The sequence below is a fragment of the Gopherus flavomarginatus genome, chromosome 3 (assembly GCF_025201925.1).
Source record: "Gopherus flavomarginatus isolate rGopFla2 chromosome 3, rGopFla2.mat.asm, whole genome shotgun sequence".
NCBI lineage: Eukaryota > Metazoa > Chordata > Testudines > Testudinidae > Gopherus > Gopherus flavomarginatus.
Genome location: NC_066619.1, coordinates 23533782 through 23558590, shown reverse-complemented (window position 1 = coordinate 23558590; position 24809 = coordinate 23533782). Strand labels below are relative to the sequence as shown.

General features: G+C 43.5%; 1 protein-coding gene across 5 annotated transcripts in view; it reads left to right on the top strand.

Annotated features, from left to right (window-relative positions):
• The window catches only part of PDZD2 (PDZ domain containing 2), a 319956-nt gene that overhangs the window by 183048 nt on the left and 112099 nt on the right, over window positions 1-24809 (top strand). For 4 of the 5 annotated variants that reach the window (XM_050944620.1, XM_050944622.1, XM_050944623.1 and 1 more), the window contains one exon: window positions 19910-20333. In XM_050944620.1, the coding sequence (XP_050800577.1) occupies window positions 19910-20333 (424 nt within the window). Of the gene's footprint in view, window positions 1-2776; window positions 2841-19909; window positions 20334-24809 lie in introns of those variants that run through there. The other variant, XM_050944625.1, reaches the window with a different exon arrangement.

The window sequence follows — 24809 nt, the reverse complement described above, 5'->3', positions numbered from 1 at the left end:
GGTTGCTGGGGCCGTGTGCAGCTCCAGAAGTTTTATAGGGAGGGACAGCCCAGCCTTTCTCAATTTCTCCCACCATCCAGGTGTTGAAGTTCCTGCTCCCATGTGGTGCCAGGGGGCTAGGGTCGGTAGGATGGGACATTGGGGCCATGTGCTGGGAGGGAGCCTGACCTAGCTTGGCTTGTCCTTGGTTTTCTCCTCTCCTCCCCCATCCATGATTGTACCCAGGTGTTTCCAGTGCAGTGGAGATGGTGGTGGCAGTGGTAAGTGCTGTTGTTGCTTTAGTGATACCATGAACCCAGCTCTTTAGAATACTTGTGGTCAATTGTTATTTTGACAGGCTGCCAGAATCTTCCTGAGGCATGCAGGCCACCTTGTGGAAATGGCTATTTTTAATAGTTTATTCCTCAGCTCACCCTGAATGGAATTTCCCAGGGCAAAGAAAAGGCATGTTCCTAGCCCAAGGGCATTGCCCCTGCTAAATTTCAAAGGTCTGCTGCATACTGTGGAGATGTGAGAGTTTCTCAAAAAAAAGTTTGCAAGAATTTTTAATAATGGGAAGGGTTAGGCAGCCTATATTTAGCAGTCGCTATCAGCTCTCTCTCTACAATTTATATTTACATAGATACACACAATTCTACAATAATGGTCCATCTTATAATAATTATTTAGATTTATCATCTTTAAAACATTGTGCTTGTACTAAAGTATTGAGCTCCAACAATAATTAAACTTTATAATAACAACTACCCAGCAGCATAAATACTAATATACAAATAAATTAACCAGCCAGCAGCCTTAAATCATCAACACAGAGGTATCCTTTTATAAGGTGTATAACAGTATTTGTATTTCAGGGTTGGGATTGGGACTCTCAGCCCTTATCCTCTCATATATGGCCTAATGGTGTCACTCTTACATTGAGTAGCACGTATTCACACAAGTTGTGCTTTGGAAGTCTGTGGGACTTCTTGAACAAACCCTTTACCATGAGCTGCTGTACTGAGCCCCAGAGCATGCCAGCCACATGCAACTCAATGGCAGACAGTTGCTGGCTGTTACAGCTGAGAACTGCCTTAGGTAAATTGGCTCGGTTTGCCCAAGAAGACTGAGAACTGCTGTATTAACTCTCACTGGTGCTGTTTAACTGACACTGATAGGATGATAAACCTGCCTGCAATAAATAAATAACTAAATAAAACCATTGCATCTCTAATACACAATATTCAAATATGAAGTGTTTGTGCATATGGGAGCATCTGTAGGGATAGTTTAGAGATGACTACACAAAAGTACAGTTTCTATGTAATAGTTTTAGGGAGAGTAAGTCTTTTATTCTTGCCAAATTTAAGGAATATCTAAGATCTGTTTTAGGAAGCAGGAGGGGAAGGGTTTGGAGTCATTGACAGAAACTATTGAGCAAGAGTGATAGTGTTGCGTATTGGATTGTAGTGGAGAGAGCTTGTCACAACATGTAAAAGAAGCACAGTTCAGCAAATTAATAGAAATAAAAACAGTTTGTTCCCTGGATTTACGGTATTCTTTGGGGGTTGCCAAACTTACTGATCCTCCAAGCCGCATCAAACAATCTTCAGAAGTTTGAGAGCTAGGACACACCTGCTGGGGCTTGGGCCTTCAGACCTGCGGGAGGCGCCTGCTGGGGCTCCGGGCTTCAGTGTGGACACGAGGACATAAGTAAGGAGTTAGATCAGAGGTGGGAAAACTACTGTCCTGCCCAGCCCCTGAACTCTCGGCTAGCCCCTGGCCCCTCCCTTGCCATTCCCCCCTCCCCTGCAGCCTCAGAGTGCCGCGCCACCAATGAGCAGTGTGGCTAGCTCTAGCTGGGCTGCGAGCTCCTGCTGCTCTGAGCAGCGTGGTAAGGGAGCGGGGGAGTTGGATAAGTGGCAGAGGGTCCTGGGCAGGGGCAGTCAGAGGACAGGGAGCAGGGGACAGTTGGATAGGGGTTGGGGTCCCGGGGGCCAGTTAGGGGCAGGGGTGTGGATAGGGGACCGGGCAGTCGGGACAGGGAGCTGGAGGAGGTTGGATGGGGCAGAAGTTCTGGCAGGGGGTCAGGGGACAGGGAACGGGGCGGGGGGTTGAACAGGCAATAGAATCCCGGGGGTGGGGATGTGGATAGAAGTCAGAGCAGTTAGGACAGGGAGCAAGAGGGGCTGGATAGGCGGTGGGATCCCGGGAGGGGCGGTTGGGGTGAGCTTCCTGGGAAGGGGCAGTCAGGGGTCAAGGAGCGGGGTGGGGGGTTGGATGTGTTGAGGATTCTGAGGGGGGGGCAGTCAGGGCGTGGGAAATGGGAGGGGGCGGGGGCCAGGCTGTTTTGGGAGGCACAACCTTCCCTACCTGGCCCTCCATATAGTTTCACAACCCCGATGTGGCCCTCGGCCAAAAAGTTTCTCCTCTCCTGAGTTAGATGTAGATAGATGCAGGGAGCAAATCCCTTAAGCTTCATTCAGTGAAAAAGCATGTGGGAGAAGGGTTATCAGGTAACCGGTTACAGGTGGAAGGGCAGGCAACTTCTGCAGAAGCTTTACACAAGTGAGGAGTTTCCATCTGCCAGGAGAATTCACTGCTGACCACTTAGGGCCAAAATCCATCCCTTGTGTGATGTATTAGTGGTGCAAGTGTGCTGGGTTGTAATGAGGAATGTGGCTCAAAGCCTAAATCCTCATTACATATTGAATATTCACTATCTACTCAGCTTTTGTTGCTGCTGCACTGACAGTCCAGTCAGAGTCGGGAGTTGGAATAAGAGAAGAAACTAAAGAGGAGGACGTGGGACAAGATGTGATTTGTCAATGGGAGCATGTTCATTCCATTACATGGAGCATGTATGTATTTCATCTTCTCATTGTGTGCTGAAACCGTAAATATTTTACTATTTAGCCTTAGAGCAGGTGTGTTTGGTTATGCACGTGTGAACAGGTTCTCACACGCAACAATAGGAAGGGAGTTCGAAAATAAACTATATTGCGCTGTATGATACAAGACCTTTTGTTTTAATTGAGTGTTGTTTGTGTAACAATCTACAACAAGCTAAAATAATTATTTGAACTGCCTTATTTCACTTAAGATGAAATGTCCAGATACAGGCTGCGTTTGGTAAATGTAGATTCGAAACCCTTTTAATAATCCTGAATTAGATTATGAAATGTTGTCTCTGGCTAAGCAGCAAAAGCAGTCTGAGTGCTGTTCTGTAATGGGATTCATTCATTACCTGCAATTATTACTGTGAGTAAATATGTACTTATTTGTCTTTCAATGCCTGTGTATATACTCTGCAAAAACAGGTGTTACTTACTAGATGACTTCTTTTGATTTTTGTGAAATGGAAATCATGAGTGTGAATAACTGCCTGAATGCCCTCCTAGTAAACATCTCTCATCTCAGATTTAGAAATTGCAACGAGTCCTCATAGAAGTTATGGATGTAGAACTAAAATGGATGACCATCACCATTCGCTGGGGGTGGAGGGGGAGGAAATGTGATAGCAGGCACCCTTAAATATGGTACATTCCAACTTTTTCTGAACATTTTTTGCCTTCCCAACATTTGTCCTTTATTCACTTTGCATTGGTGATATTGTGGAATATCCAGCTAGACTGCCCCTGCACCAGATCAGAGCCCTGCAGTTACCACAGTTGAAGGAGCCAAACTAGAGGCATTTGACAAGCACACTTAGTAAGTCAGATCATGGAGACAAGAGAATATTTTGCTTTGTCACAGAGCTTCTTAAAATTTGTTTAAATTTGAGGCGTTTCAGTCATATACAGGATGTCAAGTTCCATTCCACAGTTCTTAATATAACATGAGGCAACATGTCCACTCTTTTTTTCCTCCAGCACTTGCCCGCAACTCTTTGGATTGAGTGTTGGCAAAAAAACAAAGATTGTGATAACCACAGGTATTTCTTTGTAGCAGATACTGGGAGGTTTGGCTGCACTTCTCTGATAGAAAGAAATAAAAGCAAGGGGGGAAGATAGCACTCAGACGCTTTGGCTTTGCCATCTAAAAGCGTTGTGGAAAAAGGAGGGGTAGAAATGCAGAGAGACTGTCTGGGGTTTGCCAAACCAAAGTCCTTTACACAGCCTCAATTACAGGTAAATAGTAGCTGAATTTGGGTTATTCTCTGAAGCGTGGGAAACCAATGTGAAAGGAGTGAATTAAAACAGCCACAAACAATATATTGAGAACTAATTATAGGTGATTGTACTTTATTGTAATTTGATTTGATCCTATTTCAGTCTGTTGCAGCAAAGGTGGAAAACTAGCACATATCGTATTAAATCAGCAATTAGTCATTTTAAAATTAGCTTTTTTTCGGATAACTGAAAATATCTGCGGACGAGTGTGCCATCAGTTACATGTTTACTGCTGAAATGTAAGCAGTATTATCAATCCAGACCATGCAGTCCTGTGATGGCCTGATTGAGGGCTTGGCTACACTGGAGAGTTACAGCGCTGGTGATGGGGTTACTGCGCTGCAACTCACTCTGTGTCCACACTTGCAAAGCACAGCCAGTGCTGCAACTCCCTGGCTGCAGCGCTGGCTGTACACCTGGTCTGCCTCGGGTGTAGCGATTCCAGCGCTGGTGATGCAGCGCTGCTCATCAAGTGTGGCCACCAAAAGCGCTTTTATTGGCCTCCAGGGTATTAGGAGGTATCCCAGCATACCTTTTCAGCCACTCTGCTCATCATTTCGCACTCCACTGCCCTGGGCTCAGGTGACCTGCCCTTTAAATGCCCCGGGAATTTTAAAAATCCCCTTCCTGTTTGCTCAGCCAGGTGTGGAGTGCAATCAATCACTGACCATGCCTCCATGCCCCAAACGAGCCCCAGCATGGAACACTTCCGAGCTGCAGGACCTCATCAGTGTTTGGGGTGAGGAAGCTGTGCAGTCACAGCTGCGCTCCAGCCGGAGAAATTATGATACCTATGGGCAGATATCAAAGTCCTTGCTGCAAAGGGGCCATGAACAGGATGCGTTGCACTGCAGGGTTAAAGTAAAGGAGCTGCGGAGTGCCTATTGCAAAGCCCGTGAGGGAGACCGCTGCTTAGGAGCTGCCCCCACGACCTTCGGTTTTTACAAGGAACTGGATGCCATACTTGAGTGTGACCCCACTGCCAATCCGAGGAGCACGATGGAGAGTTCAGAGCAGGGAGAAGTGGGGGAGGGTGTAGAGGAAGCTGAGAGTGAGGCTACTGGGGTGGAGGGAGACACCCCGGAGTCCCAGGAGGCATGCAGCCAGGAGCTCTTCTCAAGCCAGGAGGAAGTTAGCCAGTCGCAGCAGCTGGAACTTGTTGGTGAAGAAGAAGCAGAGGAGCGGGTTCCTGGTAAGCAGCTTTTATTTTAAAGATGGAAATATTTTGGGAGGGGGGGGGGCGGTTATGGCTGGATGCATGCATGCCTAGGTGTGGAATAGCCCACTGATTTGGTCTATCACGTGTCTGTAATCGGCCTCAGTAATCTTTTCAAAAGTTTCAGCCAGAGCGTAGGCAATGCGCTTGCGCAAGTTTATAGGGAGAGCCACCATGGTCCTTGTCCCAGTCAGGCTAACGCGTCCGCGCCACTGTGCCGCGAGGGGTGGGGGGACCATTGCTGCACACAGGCAAGCTGCATAGGGACCAGGGCGGAATCCACATTGCTGTAGAAGACCCTCCCTCTCTTCCCAGGAAACACGCAGCAGTGATATATCTGGCAGTAGAAAATCCTGTTGAAAATGTAGGGATAGTGTTCAGTGCAGGTCCCCCCAGCTGCTCTCTGCTTTCCCCAATGGACAGAAACCCCAGTGAGCCCTGACTCAAGCAGCTCCCCTTCCCAGAGGAGTAACTGCTGTGGCAATTGTGGGGGTGGTGTTCACTGCTCTTTCCCCCCAGCTGCTCTCTGCTTTCCCCAATGCACAGAAACCGCAGTGAGCCCTGACTCAAGCAGCTCCCCTTCCCAGGTGAGTCGCAGCAGAAACACTCACCCCATTACTCACCATGTCTTCGCTGCTGTGGCCTCTCTGTGCTATGTTTGCTGTGTGTAAATGATGCTACAAGTAGTCTACAAACTCCTTCACTGTGATAATAAACAATGCAGCCTCTATATTGAATGTTTCTATTTCTGTTTTTTTTAAGTGTCCTTGAATCCTCCGGCCCTATCACAGCCTGCTGAAAGACTACAGAACTTGAGGCATAAACCAAGGAAAAGCAAGGAAGATTTGGTGAAAGCAGTTATGAATCAGTATGCCAGAGAGAATAAGAGGCTGCAGGACTGGAGAGAGAAAATGCATCAGTGGAGGGAAACACAAAGCAGGAGAAAGGAATTGGCTACCAAGAAAAGCACAAAGCAGCTGATAAGCCTCCTGGCGCGCCAAACAGACAGTATGCAGTCTCTCATAGCCATGCAGGCAGATCAGTACCGTGCTAAACCCCCCCCCCCGCCCCAAAGCTCTCTCCCTAGTGCCCCAGTGTTTGCTCAAAACCCCTTTCTCTAGCAGCCTGGTTCTTACCACCACCAGCTGCCCCCAACACCTGTACGTTCACCTACCAGCCCTGAGAACTATGATCCTTACCCTATGCACTCAGCTCCCATCACCATGCAGCATATTAATCCTGAAGTGAAGCAGGCATTGCACAGCAATCCAAGCAGGACATATTCAAACCTCTGAATGTACTGTTCAGCACCCTACCCTCCTGTCCTTTTATGTACTGTATTTTGAATAAATGATTTCTTGGCTTTTAAAACAGTTTTTATTATTGCAGAAAGTGAAAAATACTGTACCCAAGGGAAAAACAGGCACTGCAAATCATTGTAACCTCTGCACTTCACACCCGTGCAAGGCACCAAACATTACTGTTGGCTTTCAGCCTCAAATTGCTCCCTTAAGGCATCCCTAATCCTGGAAGCCCTGTGCTGGGCCTCTCTAGTAGCCCTGCTCTCTGGCTGTGCAAATTCAACCTCTAGGCCTTGAACCTTGGAGGTCCATTCCTCACTGAATCTTTCACCCTTCCCTGCACAAATATTATGGAGGGTACAGCACGCGGATATAACAGCGGGGATGCTGCTTTCCCCCAAGTCTAGCTTCCCATAAAGACACCTCCAGCGTCCCTTTAAACAGCCAAAAGCACACTCCACAGTCATTCTGTACTGGCTCAGCCTGTAGTTGAACTGGTCCTTGCTCCTGTCAAGCTTCCCTGTATACGGTTTCATGCGCCATGGCATTAAGGGGTAAGCGGGGTCTCCAAGGATCACAATGGGCATTTTGAAATCCCCTACTGTGATCTTGCGGACTGGGAAAAAAGTCCCGGCCTGCAGCTTCCTGAACAGGGCACTGTTCTGAAAGATGCGTGCATCATGCACCTTTCCAGGCCATCCTGTGTAAATGTCAGTGAAATGCCCACGGTGATCCACAAGCGCTTGGAGAACCACAGAGAAATACCCCCTCCGATTAATGTACTCGAATACCAGGTGGGGTGGTGCCAGAATAGGAATATGCGTCCCATCTATCGCCCCTCCACAGTTAGGGAAACCCATTTGTGCAAAGCCATCCACAATGTCCTGCACGTTCCCCAGAGTCATGGTTCTTCTTAGCAGGATGCGATTAATGGCCCTGCAAACGTGCATCAACACTATTCCAACGGTCGACTTTCCCACTCCAAACTGGTTCGCGACCGATCGGTAGCTGTCTGGAGTTGCCATCTTCCAGATTGCAATAGCCACCCGCTTCTCCACTGGCAGGGCAGCTCTCAATCTCGTGTCCTTGTGCCGCAGGGTGGAGGTGAGCTCCTCACACAGTCCCATGAAAGTGGCTTTTCTCATCCGAAAGTTCTGCAGCCACTGCTTGTCATCCCAGGCTTGCAGGACGATGTGATCCCACCACTCAGTGCTTGTTTCCTGAGCCCAAAGGTGGCGTTCCACGGTGCTGAGCATTTCCGTTACTGCCACAAGCAATTTAGTGTCTTACGCGTCAGGCGAATCAGAATCATCGTCTGACTCCCCACTGTCACTTTGGAGCTGAAGGAATAGCTCCGCTGCCAAACGTGATGTGCTGGCAACATTCATCAGCAAGGTCTTCAGCAGCTCGGGCTCCATTTCTAACAGAAATCGCGCTGCAGACTCACAATGGTGCCAGACTGCTGGGATGCGTAGCGATGCACCACGGGGCGTTGGAACAGGAAGCGGAAAGACCCGCACCCTTCCGTCCCCTTCCCACAACCCACAGCTCCAAAATGGGACGAGGTGCTCTGTGGGATAGCTGCCCACAATGCGCCACTCCCAACAGCGCTGCAAATGCTGCAAATGTGGCCACACTGCAGCGCTGGTAGCTATCAGTGTGGCCACACTGCAGCGCTATCCCTACACAGCTGTACGAACACAGCTGTAACTCCCAGCTCTGCACAAATGTAAGTGTAGCCATACCCTGAGTTAGTTCCCTGCTTTTCACACACTGCTGTTTGCCTCCAACCAAGTATTTAATTTAATATAATTTGCCTTTTGAATATTCATTCTTCTGTCTGTTGGGATCTTCCTTTAGGGCCTGATCCCAAGAACTACTGAAGGCCTTTATGGATGCTAGGTGGTGGGTTTGTTTTTTTTTTTAGGTTCAAGCCCTTTGTCAATATTAAAGCCCAAAATCTTAGCAAAATAAATATTGAGACTTGTTTAGCAAATCACTCCTCTCTATCTGTGGTTAACATAATGATTACATTGGTTACATGGATTAAATGAGATGGTGATCATAGTGCGGTTCCTATGGGCTCTGTGTCCACATGACAATCTGTTACCATCAAAACTGGCACCTTGAAGCAGAGATTCCCACATCTTACTCCCGGAGGCACTCTTTGGACTTATTTATAGATTCATAGACTTAAGGTCAGAAAGGACCATTATGGTCATCTAGTCTGACCTCCTGCACAATGTGTGCCACAGAATCTCACCCTGGAACAAACCCCTAACCTATGTCTGAGTTATCAAAGTCCTCAAATCGTGGTCTAAAGACCTCAAGGTGCAGAGAATCCTCCAGCAAGTGACCCATGCCCCACGCTGCAGAGGAAGGTGAAAAACCTCCAGGGCCTCTGCCAATCTTCCCTGGAGGAAAATTCCTTCCTGACCCCAAATATGGTGATCAGTTAAACCCTGAGCATGTGGGCAAGACTCACCAGCCAGCACCCAGGAAAGAATTCTCTGTAGTAACTCAGATCCCACCCCATCTAACATCCCATCACAGACCATTGGGCATATTTACCTGCTAATAATCAGAGATCAATTAATTGTCAAAATTAGGCTATCCTATCATACCATCCCCTCCGTAAACTTATCAAGCTTAGTCTTGAAGCCAGATATGTCTTTTGCCCCCACTACTCCCCTTGGAAGGCTGTTCTAAAACTTCACTCCTCTGATGGTTAGAAACTTTCATTTAATTTCCTAATGTCTAGATTATATCCATTTGCTCTTGTGTCCACATTGGTACTAAGCTTTAATAATTACTCTCCCTCCCTGATATTTATCCCTCTGATATATTTATAAAGAGCAATCATATCTCCCCTCAGCCTTCTTTTGGTTAACCTAAACAAGCTGAGATCTTTCAGTCTCTTTTCATAAGACAAGTTTTCCATTCCTCGGATCATCCTAGTAGCCCTTCTCTGTACCCTGTTCCAGTTTGAATTCATCCTTCTTAAACATGGGAGATCAGAACTGCACACAATATTCCAGATGAGATCTCACCAGTGCCTTGTATAACGGTACTAACACCTCCTTATCTTTGCTGGAAATACCTCGCCTGATGCATCCTAAAACCGCATTAGCTTTTTTAATGACCATATCACATTGGTGGCTCATAGTCATCCTGTGATCAATCAATATTCCCTCCTCCATTACTTCCAACTGATATGCCCCCAATTTATAACCAAAATTATTGTTATTAATCCCTAAATGCATGACCTTGCACTTTTCACTATTAAATTTCATCCTGTTACTATTAATCCAGTTTACAAGGTCATCCAGATCTTCCTGTATGATATCCCGGTCCTTCTCTGTGTTAGCAATACCTCCCAGCTTTGTGTCATCCGCAAACTTTATTAGCACATTCCCACTTTTTGTGCCAAGGTCAGTAATAAAAAGATTAAATAAGATTGGACTTCTTGGCAATCACACTTGTGGGGCAGTGTGGAAGAGGCTTGTGTTGCTTCCTCCCATGCATTATGTTCAGTGGCTAAGCAGAGGGCTCCAGAACTTATCTTGGCACATTTCATGAGCACTAAGAACACTTCTAAAATAACTTTTTTACAATGTGGTTGGGAAAGAAAGGACCTGTATGTTCTCATTTTGTTCTTCCTAATATTAATTATTCTGGTCCATGTTCTCCTCATACCTGTGATCTATACATGATTTAGCCGTTGGCCATCACCTTTGGGAGAATGCCCATTAAGTTTTCAATTTTCAGTTTAATTTTGGCTTAAATAGTACTTCTCTCTAAGGCCTTGAGACGGCCCCCGGTAACCTAGTATGTGAGCACCTCACCGTTTTTATCTGCACAGCACCCCTGCAGGATGGGGAACTATTGTCTTTTGTTGGACTTGCCAAAGTCAGACAGGAGACCAGTGGCAGGTCAGGGACTTCAACCTAGCTCTCCTAAGGTACAGGCTAGCACCCAGACCATCCATCCTAGAGGTCTACCTGGGCCTAATTTATAGGCCCAACCTGGACCCAAGCCCACGCAAACCAAGCCTTAGAGGGTTTTTGACCCAACCCTGTTCCTTCTCCCTGAACTAAGTCCTTATCGCTCCTGCTGCCACCTTTTGCTCCTGTGGTCGGCTTTCCTTCTCCTGCCCATGGCGCTGGCATGGCAGCAACTGCATGCCCTGCTCCTGCCATCCTCTGCTTCCTGGTGCACTGCGGAGTGAGAACCACTGCAATGCTTGGCACACTCACTCTGCAGTATGCGCACACTGAAGCAGGAGCAGGGCAGGCATTCACTGCTACACCCACCCGATGTGACCCAGACCCACTACTTGAGCTAGAAAGTGAGGGACATTTGCTGTTTCAGATGTTCTGCTATCCGCAACCTGTGGATGTGCTTGGTGGCAGCTGATGCAGCCCCTGGGGAGGTGACCCAGAAACCACCTTACTTAGCTTACATAGTGCTTCACATAATTGGGTATCTGGTCACATTTTGCAAGGCTTAAAGTTGATTTCCCAGTAAAAGGAGCAGGTATAACATGCTCTCTTCTGCAGCCCATACAGTGTAGCCAAGTAGCCAACTCCTCGGTATTTGACCTTCAATAGTGAACCTTTTGTCACAGATCCTAGTGAGCTCCCTTTCCTGGTCTGCTGTGAGCGGGAATCCTAGTCTCATAAATTGTAAAGACATTTTCTCAGTTCATTATACCTGTGCAAACAGATGTGTGTGGTGTCTCATTCCAAAAGTGGCCACGATGTATTTCTGGTGAGAATTTAATTCCACAGCTGGTCCATACAAAGAGAAAAACCTGGCTCCTACAGGTTTCAGCTCCGGGACATTATTATTGCATTATTATCTTATTATCATTTTCATTTTATTGATGGGGAAACTGAGCCGGAAAGAGGCTAAGTCATTGCCCAGGGATTCAGGGCATGTCAGTTCCCTACTGAACAACACTGCCCCTCTGAAAGTTAAGTTGCAAGTATTTTCTTAAAATTCAGTAGTTTTATTCTCATTACTCACTGATTCCCTTTTTGTAAAGCTGCTGTTTAATAATTTGCCATAAAGACTTATAAAACTGCGAATTCAAGTTTTTTTTTCTCCACGGTGCACAAGCCTCGGCTTTTCAGAAAACCAATGTTGTGTAGAGAGCCACCGCTGATGTGAGACTGTGGGGAAATGTTGCTTATTCTTGGCAACAAGTCGTAGTCTCAGAATTGCTTAACATCAAAAGGAAGTGGGAGCCCTGTTATCTGCCCCCGGCCATTTCATTTAACTTGGTTGATATTTTTAGAATAGCTCAGCTTGTTGATTGACCTTCTCATGTTATTTCTACATTTTTTAATCATCTTATTAATGCAGGTAGAAAATATGACATCTCTTATTCCATATGTCAGCACACACACAGCATCTAAGACAGGAAAGGGCTTGTTGAGTGTGACAATATGAGTTGAAACTGCTTGCCTCATTACTGTTAGTTACTGTTATGTACTAGCTTCTTGGTCATCGTATTAAGTTAATACAGGGGCCAAATTCACCCAAGGATCTTACACTGGTTTCTATCAGTATAAATCGTGGAGGAGGTTGCAAGGCAGAAATTCTGCCCACGGGAAGTTGCAGAGATGCAAGGTGACAACTGGGGTGTGTGTAAAGCTGGTGGTGCAGGCCTACAAGGGGTATAACCCAATCAACCAGGGAAGCACTGATTTCTGTCGAGCTAAAAATCACAATTTCAATCTGTTCTTCGAGCCAGGCTCTTGGAGCACAGGGCTGTTCTGGACTGGCTGTTTCATGTTGTAACATACCTTCATGATGACATGAATCACTGCCCTGAGATGCAAAGACCTTGTCCTAAGCAGCTGTATATTTCCATGGCTTCTTGTCTTCTGTGTTAGAGGCTCACAGCTAGATCAGGCAATATTTTACCATCATCAGTCATTCCCCTACTTCTATCTGATAGCCAATTTAGATAATTTGCCCTTTGGATCTCTTGATCTCAGACATAGCTTCAAATACCCCCCAAACTTTGAATCTTGTCAGGATTTACTCAGCCCTTTATTCTTCCAAGGTAGAGGACACTGAGTTTCAAGCAGTTTACCGTGTCACAGCCTTTCAGGAGAGAACAAAAAGCCAGTGCCCTGTCTGTGCTGCACTGGACATTATAGGTCCCATGGCACTTTGCATGAAGGTTTGAAATCCAGTCTCCTTGGGCAAGGAGGGGAAATTTTGGCCACTCTTGTGAAACACATTCTGTGCCAGCTGGCTAGATATCAGTGTATATACAGTTTGTAAAGTGTTGTTTTGTAAAGCATTTTGGCATCCCATCAGGATGAAAGGCCCTGTATAAATGTAAAAGAGCACTATTATTAGACAATAAACATACTTTTAAATATTTTGTTTGTAAAAGAAACCCAGATGTTTTCTGATGGCTGCCGAGTCAGCTTTAGTTCTCTTATGGCTCAGTGTGACCACTGATGTTTATGAAAGTGTCATTGCACAGCTTTAACAAATGTGATGAGACAGAGAGTTCATTGCAACATGTGCTTGTCGAGTCTGGGAATACTTTCTGTTTACTTATCCTAAAATATCCTTTCCGAGTCAAACACTTTACATGTATGCCATTGAACCTGGAATAAACCCGGCTTGTTTCAGTTTATATAATATCAAAAATCAACTCAGTGGTGTAAGGGAGAATTGAGAGTTGGGAGTTTAAAACACATTAGTCATAGACGGTAATGGATGTGCAGTTCCCTTCATAATTCTGAAGGAAAGAGAGTATTATTACACACCTATTAGTAGTAGTAACCAGGGACACAGCTCCTTACAGGCAGACATGCCGCGAGGAAGGTAACTGCACACAGCTGCTCTGTACTTTGCCTTAGACACAAAGTGCATCAGCAGTGATTTGTTTTACCTTTTCTTTTTCTTTTTTTTTTTTAACTTTTAGTTTTAATTATTTGTAGTTTTTGTGGTTCTCTGGTTTGACAGAGCGATGATTTCTCTCCCAAAAAAAGGAACATATCAGCCCGTACTACTCATGACTATCTGATATTGTACCCTAGCTAATATGAATTAGGAGAGTGAGATCAAATCAGAAAACAGTTCAGACTGTTATTAATTCAAAGCATGACGACAAGGATGTTTTAATGTAGATGTCTCGGAGAATGTCCTAGCTCTTAAATTGGGAGCAAGGATACCTGGGTTCATTTATTCTATGTAGTTAATCCCTATTAGGGTTTTCTATTGTGTTCATCACCAGAGTGTGTCAGTGCTGGGTTCTGATTTTTGTGCAGCTATCCTATGATAATTTGGACTTAACCTCTCTGCCTCAGTTTACTCATCTGTTTAAAAAAACAGAAATAAAGCAGTACTAACCTACCACTTAAAAGATGTTGCTGTACCACACTTGCTGCAGTGCAGAAGACTGGAAATTTACAGTGCAATGGCACTCCAGCACTGGTAGCTTCATTTAGGGTATGTCTACACAGCAAAAGCTACATATGGAATCAGCCTACCCCAGCTAGCTTGAATCCTACTAGCATGGGCAACTATAGTAGTGAAAAGATAGCACAGTGCAGGCACTGTCTTCACTATCATGGTTACCCACGCTAACTGGATTCAAGCTTGCTCAGGTAAGCTAGCCCGTGCACACCTTGTGCTGAATGTATCCTTAGTAATGTCTCATAGGGTATTATGGAGTTCGTGCATAGTCACTCATCATTGCTTAGACTTTGTGATCCGCGGAAGATGCTATAGAAATGCAACATATATTTGTGCTATCTGTATTTATTTAAGACAATTAAGTGCTATTCTAGAAAAAAGCAGTATTGAAAGGTGTTTTGAATCCATTACAAATGCTGCAAACTGGTCTGTAATTAATTGCCTTTGTAAGTACAGTACAAGGAAAAGTCTTTCTTTGGATTTGAGTCTTCCTGCATGTTGTCTCTGTGGCCCTCTTCCTCTGTGCAGGTGAGCTGTGGTTTTCTTCTGTATGAGGGGGCCCTATGCATCATGCTGAAATGATTTGGTGAATATCAGCATTGCTACAGAAAATTGGGCAGATATGGTTCTAGTAAAGCATTCTATTTCTGTAACATATTAACAGCTTGTGTTATGCAGTAATAAAATGTCTTACATTCTTCAAGATCAGTAATATGAAGACCTTGTGGTATGTTGTCAAGGCTAGTACTTCCAAATCTGTGATGAGGCGCCTCTCCTCCACCCCCACATAACGTTGCAACTCTGATCTTGGACTTTCTGAAATCCATCTGGTATTTGAATTTTTAAAAACCCAGTGAATACTCTGCTGGTGCCAGATTAAGTAAAAATGTTGTCTGGTTTCTGCTCTTTAGAAACCCTGACAAGTGGAATTTTGGATCCAGCATCACTTTTGCAGAGGCTTCTGCAGTGCAGAAGCTGAACATATACTTTACTGAATCCAGCCCTTATTTGTCTTCTGGTGTAGGATGCTCCTAGGCTCATAGAGAGACAGAAATTAAAAAACAGTGTGGATCTTCACCAATCATTACATTTTGGTAGGATCAAGTTTATTTCTTTTCCATGCTTTTGTTAGTCTACTGTTATCTTTTCTGGCTTATTACATCTTAATATTAATGTAATTAGTCTTAAGTTACACAAAATGCTTTAAAAATAAAATAAACTTTCCTATTTCTCCCCCCAAAAACATGTCAAGAGAGTTTTCTGTGGCATGATTGTCACTGGACATCATCAAATCTATACCAGTCAAGACATAGGGAAGTGCACTTACTGCTTTGCTCATTCTGAGCTCTGCAGGCAGGCTTCCTTGATTCCTGCCTTGCATTGAAGCAGATCAACTTTAAGATCAATTTTAGGGATTTTTCCGCCTTCCTCAGACTTAAAGATACAAAAGCAAGAAAAGAAGCTGGAAAGGAAAAAGAAGCCAGCTAAATAGGCGGAATGTAGTTAGCCAAATTGAAATTTGGCTTAGGAGTTTAACGATCTTATCCTTGGTTTGTTTTTTTTAAAAAAGTCAGTCTATATTAAATGGCCACAAGTGATCTGGACGTTGGTTGTCTATCTCTACAAAAAGATAGCTGAGTGTTGCACCATCAGATTAGTTCTTCCAATACAGGTCTGATCGGGCATTGATTGAACAGTGACTCAGAGTGAACAGTGCCATCTACTGAATCATCGACACCTGTTTTTCCAGCACATAGTTTTCCCGAAGCCTGGAAGATCTGACAAGATCATCACCTGAAGTAATACGGCTGCTGGTCTGGTTATTGCTCTTCAGGAGAGACTCATTTGTTCGTCTGTGTCAGTTTGTTTTCATCTTTCATAGAAGTGTATAGTGCATGCATGGAACTGCCCTGTAGCAATCAAGGGAGCGTAGAAACATGAGTTACTACAGGTGCATGACTGGAATATGTGGGCCAGATCTTCATAAAGTAAAGTATTGTAGTTTCATGGAAGTCAAGGGAACTACATCCATTTACACCAGCTGAGAATCTGGCCCTGTGTCTCCAAGCATATCCTTGAACCAACAGTGGATTGAATATTTATAAAATGAGCCTTTAGAATATTATATCCTTTCCCCAAAGTGTTTATCTTACACATTATGAATAAAACTAACGTGTCATAAAAGAATATAAAATGGTAGAGAGATCATATTTTGTTTTGCTGTATAAAATTGCTTCATTTGCAGTACATTTTATAACATTATTTTTTCTGGACTTAACAGGTATTTGTCTGATGGAAGTATTGTTTTACCAGTGCTTAAAAAAGCATGCAATTATTAATGCAGAGAAATGTATGTACATGAATGACATGGCAGCCAAAACAGACCATAGGCTGCTTAGAGCAGGAGACACTTTTCTGTTTCTCTCCTTCAGGAGAAGTAATGCTATCAAGTGTATATGTGATGAATCAGAGTGCAATGGTATTGCTGCAAGCAAAAGTCATGAATTTTAATCAACGTTGCTGGCTGCCTTGAAATTTGAGCTTGAAAGATAAATGTGAAAACCAGGCAGCCCATACTGTTTCTGGAACAAAATTGCCCCGCTTCCCTTGATTTGAGGGGGGAGGAAAAAGTCTTAACTTGATCATCAAAATACCTGTTTATTTCTGGAATGTTATAATATAACCCTTTGGGTCCAGTCTCCTCTGGATGCATTAGCGACCCAACCCTCCCAAGATTTTCCACACTGCTATAGGCTCTTGTACTGTGTTGCTTACTTCCAGCCGATTGAGAAATAAAGATGGTTTTTATTTTTTATTTTAAAAAATGACTACAGTGCTTGTGAAAGGTGCTGTATTTATAATTGTGGTGACTGAAGTCCTCTGCGTGTTCACTGAGAAGATACGGCATTGCCATTATCAGTACAGACTTTCCCGTCCCAGTTACTCATTGTGCTTCAATCTTGTTCTGCAGGGGCCATCTCTGAGGAGATGGGGCCTGTGGTTACCATGTTCCTTCAATCATTGGTCTCCCTGATGAAATAAAGGCACACATTTTTTAAAGTATTTAAGCATTGTTTTGTTCAGCATTGCAGGGCCTAAGTGCCTTAGGGGCCTAATTAGTCTCATTTTCAACAATTTGGGCTCCTAAGTCCTATGACCTTTTAATGAGTAAATGCCCAAGTCACTTTTGAAACTGAGAGTTAGGCTCCTAAGTCACGTAGGCCTTGCAGTGCTGAGTGGAGCAATGTCTAAACACCTTTAAAAATCAGAGCCTTACTAACAAGGGGCAGTAGTGAAGGTGGGATTTTCTGACCTCACCATAAGGAAGCACTGGACAGAAACTACCAACTAACCTGTGCCATCTTCAGCTTCCGTTGCCTCTTCCATCTCAACGTGCCTCCTCCGCTCACCCAGCAATGCCCAGTACCTTCTTTCGTTCATTGAGAAATACCAAAGAACCAACCACCAAAGTTTGCCACTTGCTCGATCACTCACCCTTGCCACTCAAAAAAACCCCTTCTCGCTCATGAACTGGCTTTAGGCTTCCCGTGTTCCTCCCCTGCATGCTCCCTCTGACGGCTTGGCTACACTCAAAACTCCAAAGCGCTGCAGCGGGAGCGTTCCCACGGCAGCGCTTTGAAGTGCGAGTGTGGTTGCGGCACCAGTGCTGAGAGAGAGTTCTCCCAGCGTTGCAGGTACTCCACCTCCCCGAGGGGATTAGCTTACAGCGCTGGGAGCCGCGCTCCCAGTGCTGAGGCACTGTTTACACTGACGCTTTACACTGCTGTAACTTGCTGCGCTCAGGGGTGTGTTTTTTCACACCACTGAGTGAGAAAGTTGCAGCGCTGTAAAGAATCAGTGTAGTCAAGGCCTGAATGTCCCTGGCAGTGCAACGAACCCAGCTCAGCTGGATGGCAGCTGGGATGGGGGTAGAGGGGGGCAGCACAGCTGGTCAGCATTAACAGTACAGATGTATTGTGCAAGTCTGTTGGGATGGGAAATCATTCTCTCATGTGCTTGGCTGGCTGGCTGGCTGTTCACATGCTCAGAATCTAACTGATTTCCATATGTGGGGTTTGGAAGGAATTTTCTCCACGTCAGTTTGGCAGGGCCCTTAAGTTTTTCCACCTTCCTCTGGAGTGCAGGCCACATGTCAGAATTGTCTGGGTATCTCTCACTTAATTCCCAATGTAGGGGCCTCAAGCACTGGTGCACTTTGGTCCCCCCCACTTTCTGCCTGTGACACATGATTGTTTCCTATGGGCTGTAATACTTTAGTCTAATTGTGGTTGTTCAGTTTAGTGTGCAGGTGCTGGGTGGTGTTGGTGGCCTATGCCATATAGGAGGTCAAACTGGATGATCTTGGGGTCCCTTCTGGCCTTAATCTCTTTGGCTCTGTGACTCTGATGGTCAGTCCCTGACTGCTACTACTACTCACATCTGCAAATGCCATATTATTTCATCTAAAGAGCTTTACAGCGTAGTTCCTTTTACTGGCATCTACTTTCACCTCTCTAGAAGGTGATGTTACTGTACGTTTACCAACAGCTCCACATTAGTGAATGTTCATTGCTATTGGCGAATGGCTTGTTTGATATTCTTGGAAACATTTTCTGCTTTCACCAGCAAAGTAGGCAACATAACCTAAGTTAGCATGGGACCTACTGGAAGGCATTCATACAAACATGTTAAGTACAAATTCAAGCTTATTTGTACTCTCAGTTGGTTATATTCTTGGATTGAAAGCCAAATATTTCAAGAATTTAGGTTGAGGTATATGTTGTCCCTAAAGTCACAAGAGCCCAAATTCACCCTTGGAATAAATGGGTGCAGCTCCATAAAGGTGATTGTTTTTCACCTGAAGTAGAAATACAGTGATGTAAAGCGTCACTCAGATGGGGAGAGTGGGAGTGATAGTTTGTAAATGTGTGTGTTGCTACTTATGGCTGCTACTTCCACACCTCAGATCACCTAGCTCTCCACCAGAATAGACATCGTAAAAGGAAACTCACCTTATATCCTTGTCCTGTTATTGGACCTAGTAAGTACATCATAGTTTATAGCGTAGTGTTTTGCTGTACTTGGGCAATTGGAACCTACTTACAGAAACAGTGGATTTGCCCCAAGGTAGGGCACATGTACCCAAGCCAAAAGTGGAGATGCATCTCAGGGAAAAGGCTGCGTTTCAGATGCAAATACTGTGTGGGCTGCTGCACAAGTGAAGCCTGGCTGGTATTTTTTGTTTCCGTTGGGGAGAGAAAAATGTTTTCTTTGTTTTTTGCTATGCTCTGTCATCCCAGTGTGCTGCCTAAACACCTGTCTCGCATTCAGAGTTTGAGTTGTGGAAGATGACCAGCTGAGTGGTTTTTGCCAGTTGTCATGAATACCAAAATGTGATTAGCCTGTTTCCAGGCTTTCTTTTTTTAAACTCCCTCTTTCAAATGCACCTTCTCTAATTCATATGCAAGAAGCATTTTGGTGATGAGGAATATTTTCTCCATCAGCATGGCATACCTTTTAGGACTGTTTGCAAAATAGCCTTATTTGAAGGAAGAGCACAGAACTCCCTTGTGAGTCTGAACATCTCACCATTTCTAATATCAACTGCAGAGATCATTTGCTGATGCTTCTAGGTGTTTTACTCTATCATTGCATCTGGTAACAATTTAGCTAGGCAAAGAATCTTGTTAGAAAGTGCATCAATACCTAGCGAAATATGTACCTGTTGACTGTATTTGCAATATCAACTTTATAGGACAATCTATTTATAATCCAAACTTTTCTCTTGCTTGCAGCTACCTGGCTGATCAGTGCTGGAATGGCGGCTTTATCTACCTGATCATGTTCCGTCGCATTAAGCGCAAAGCCCCTCTTCCTCCATCAAATGGCAACAACAGCAACAGCTGTGAACCCAAAGCAAAGCCTACCTCGGAGCGAAGTGACAGAGCCGCTCAAAATGGGAAAAGAACTAGAAAGTTTGGGGTCATTGCCAGAACTCCAGCTAGTAAGGACAGCAAGGAAAGCAAAGACAGCCAGAATTCAGAGCAGGAGAATGGACATCACGTGCCTATGGAGGTTGATGGCTCACAGCCAGAGGCATCTGAAGCGGCAAGCAGTAGAGAGGATCGGTTTCGAAATGCAGACTCTGAGGGACGGTACAGGTCTCGCCGTTCAGATGTTGGGGTGCCAGACCTTAACCCAAGTGACCTGCCTACACAGGTAAGTGTTTTGGTTTAGGTTTTTAAAAGAAAGAGGCAGGGCCTGTTCGAGCAAATTGAAGGTTCCAATACACGTATTAGTTTCAATAAAATGGCCGTGCAGCCCAAGACTCACTGTGCAGCCTTCTTTTCACAACCCCAGATTCTTGCTCAGAACTAACTGGTAGGATTTCATCCTTCAGGGCAGGGAGCAGAGGTTTAAGTATTGTGTTCAGAACTGCTGCATATATTTGTGACCTGAGTGTGGGGAGGACAGTGAATAAAGGTTTCCTCAGATAGTCCCAAACAGGGATATGAGAAAGGGGATGACCCCTTGATTCAACAGGGCTGATCAAGTTATTATCACCCCAGAGCTCTTATTCGGCAGGAAGCAGCTTGTGCTTGCGATGCCCCATGACAGTGCGGCACAAGTAATAAACAGCACATGAGCATTTCAACCTTGTGATGAGCCTCTGAGGCTGCTGTGGCAGTAGCCAAACTGTAGGAGAGACTAGTTTTAATGGTTAAATTAGAACTAAAGATCTTCATTCATCGTCACGCTGAATGAGTGAACATTTAAAGAGAGCCCATGTATTAATTTGTGTCTGAAAATCGTTTAGACATTGATCAGTGGCTGTGGAAAAGTTTTATTGTATATTTTGCACTATGCTTAGGAGATGGATGCTCTGTGTTGTTTTATCAGACTAGGGTAAGGGACTTCTTACTGCTTCTCCTGTGATTTTTGAGTAGAAGTATATGGCAACAAAACATGAGAGAGACCTTAGAGGTTTAGCGTTTCTGGACCCAGAAAAATCACTCAAGTCTTGATCAGATTTCACGTACAGCTTTCACCAGAAGAGATGTCACTGCAAGGCTCTGAGTCTTTGGCAGTCTTCCTAAAGAAACTGATAGACTAAACACGTGAATACTACTGCGCTAAGACTGGGACTTATTGTGGCAGCTGTTTTTGTTTAAAGAGTTCAAAGCTGGTAATATATTAATGCAGTTATATTTCATATTGCTAAATTCCAGTGAAGGGAAGTGTGGCACAAACATGCTGCTCAAACTAATGATTGCTGATATTACATACTTACTAGGGGGCTCTTGGTTCAAACGTGAAACCACCAGGAAAGCTGAATTCAATAAAAGAATAATAATGTTCCTAAAGCCAACTAAGTCAGAATATCCTCTCGTCCTGTCAGCTAATCAAATGATCCTGTCTCAGTGCAAGGACTGGACTATCAGATGACCTCTTGAGGTCCCTTCCAACCCTTCCCTACGTTTCTATGATTCTATACATTAAATTCACTGTGGTTTAACAAGGAAAATGTTATCTGCAAAGTTTGAAAAACCTCATAATTTGAAACTCTGTATAATTTTGTTCTTTTTAAAAGGAAAAGATATGGATCAGAAAGACCCAGATCTGCACAGTTTTATGACTCCCTGTCAATTTAGAACATAATTTAAGCATGATTTTTAATATGGCTAATTTAAAAATGCCTTCTAAATGAATATGGTTTGTGTCTGATTTTTTGAGTAATAAAGAGTGTTAGAGATTAGCTCAGAGAGGTGGAAAGCTACTACGTTACAAATAAGATTGGTGGTCTTGAGCCACTTATTAATTCTAACTTATTTTGAAGTTTTAAGACATCTTTATCTGAAAAAGTAAATTTTGAAGTTCAGCACAGATATAGAATATGAGAAATAAATGAATATTTAATGCAAAACACACATATTCAAATGCCTCTTGTATAAGTCTAGCCCATTCACATAACAGGAATGCTGAGTTGTGAACAGAAGCTGAAGAAAATGCTTTTTGTCAAAACTATCTAGCACAAGATTGCTGTATACTTATTTTTAGTAAAGAATAAAATTGTTAGACACATAGAAGAACATAACTTGTTAGGCAAAAGTCAACATGGTTTCTGTAAAGTGAAATAATATTTTACTAATATATTAGAGTTCTTTGAAGGGGTCAACAAATGTGGACAAGGGGGATCCAGTGGACATAGTGTACTTAGATTTCCAGAAAGCCTTTGACAAGGTCCCTCACCAAAGGCTCTTACGTAAATTAAGTTGTCCTGGGATAAGAGGGAAGGTCCTTACATGGATTGAGAACTGGTTAAAAGACAGGGAACAAAGGGTGGGAATTAGTGGTAAATTCTCAGAATGGAGAGGGGTAACTAGTGGTGTTCCCCAAGGGTCAGTCCTGGGACCAATCCTATTCAACTTATTCATAAATGATCTGGAGAAAGGGGTAGAAAGTGAGATGGCAAAGTTTGCAGATGATACTAAACTGCTCAAAATAGTTAAGACCAAAGCAGACTGTGAAGAACTTCAAAAAGATCTCACAAAACAAAGTGGGCAACAAAATGGCAAATGAAATTTAATGTGGATAAATGTAAAGTAATGCACATTGGAAGAAATAACCCCAACTATACATACAATATAATGGGGGCTAATTTAGCTATTAATCAGGAAAGAGATCTTGGAGTCATCGTATATAGTTCTCTGAAGATGTCCACGCAGTGGGCAGCGGCAGTCAAAAAGTCAAACAGGATGTTAGAAATCATTCAAAAAGGGATAGAGAATAAGATGGAGAATATCTTATTGCCCTTATATAAATTGATGGTATGGCCACATCTTGAATACTGCGTACAAATGTGGTCTCCTCATTTCAAAAAAGATATACTGGCATTATAAAAAGTTCAGAAAAGGGCAACTAACATGATTAGGGGTTTGGAATGGGTGCCTTATGATGAGAGATTAAAGAGGCTCAGACTTTTCAGCTTGGAAAAGAGGAGACTAAGAGGAGATATGATAGAGGTTTATAAAATCATGAGTAGCGTGGAGAAAGCGAATAAGGAAAAGTTATTTACTTGTTCCATAATATAAGAACTAGGGGCCATCAAATGAAATTAATAGGCAGCAGGTTTAAAACAAATAAAAGGAAGTTCTTCTTCACACAGCGCACAGTCAACCTGTGGAACTCCTTACCTGAGGAGGTTGTGAAGGCTAGGACTATAATAGGGTTTAAAGGAGAACTAGAAACATTCATGGATGTTAAGTTCATTAATGGCTATTAGCCACAATGGCTAAGGAATGGTGTCCCTAGCCTCTGTTTGTCAGAGGGTGGAGATGGATGGCAGGAGAGCAATCACTTGATCATTACCTGTTAGGTTCACTCTGTCTGGGGCACCTGGCATTGGCCACTGTCAGTAGATGGGATACTGGGATGAATGGACCTTTAGTCTGACCCAGCATGGACATTCTTGTGTTCTTATGTTTGTGTGTCCTTCATTTTAGCTTCTGGTCTCACATTTAGAGTTTGGCAGATTTAGATGTATGGGTTCAGCTCTTACATGTAGCATCTTTTCTAGATAAACAAACTACTCTCTTAAGCAATCTAATTATAAGGCATAACTAAAGAAATACTGTACCACTAAATCAGCAGTTTATTAATATTTAATAAGCTAGTAAAGTGCTGTATTTTAACATTATTGGTTAAAATATCTCCTTGCTTTCACTTATATAACAATTATAATTTCTAAGAATATTTCTAAAATTTAAATTAAAAACAAATACACTAAATCTATCTGGCAGGAGCTTTTTAGCACCCTCAGGCCCCCTGGAAGGCCCTTGAGCCATGAAAGGACTCAATTTGATTTCAATGGGAGTTGTGTGTATTGATTAAGAATAATCAGTATATGAGCCTAAGTAACAATCTGTCACATCCTGTGAAAATTTTGAAGTTAAATATTGACATTTCTGAGCCTGCATCTTGTAGGGATTACTTTAGAAAGATTGGTTTTGGGGAGTTAGTAATCAAAAGGCAAGGAGGTAAGATAAATGCAGAAAAGGTCTGATGGGATAAGTTGAAAAAGTGCTTCCTAGGTCAAATAAAGGCCAGAGTGGCTGGTTGTGTTTTGGCTACTTGGTAGCACTGTAGCCATATTTAAGACAGGTAGTACTCATCAATTTGTCACTTGACTTCTTCAATGCAGTGTTTTAAGAAGAACTACACTAATGTTTAGCCTTCTAGTGCCTGAAAAACATGGGGACACTAGTAAATATAAATGGTGCAAGAGAGGAGATCAGAATTCTGACTCTACATCTTGAGTATATTTAGTGAAGGTGACTTCAGATCCAGTCCAGTTCTCACTGAAGTTCATGGAAGAATTTCAGTGGGAGCTAGATCAGGCCTTTACAGACCATAAAGAAATCTGACTGACTATGAAGTGTACTGAAGAATAGAATGGGCAATAACTAACTCCTTGGTTACATTCTATCAAGACATTTAAGAGATTAAAGTCCTTTTGAAAATTCAAATTTTTTTAAAAATTCTTCATTGCTTTTAAAGATACTGAAATGTCCTTATTCTGTATTGTGAGTTAAGGTGAGATTGAAATCTTCACGCACAACTAATGTTTATAGTTGGAGGATATAAAAAAGATGTGCTTGATTAGGTGCTCTACTAAGAGGAAGGTGATTAAAGAAC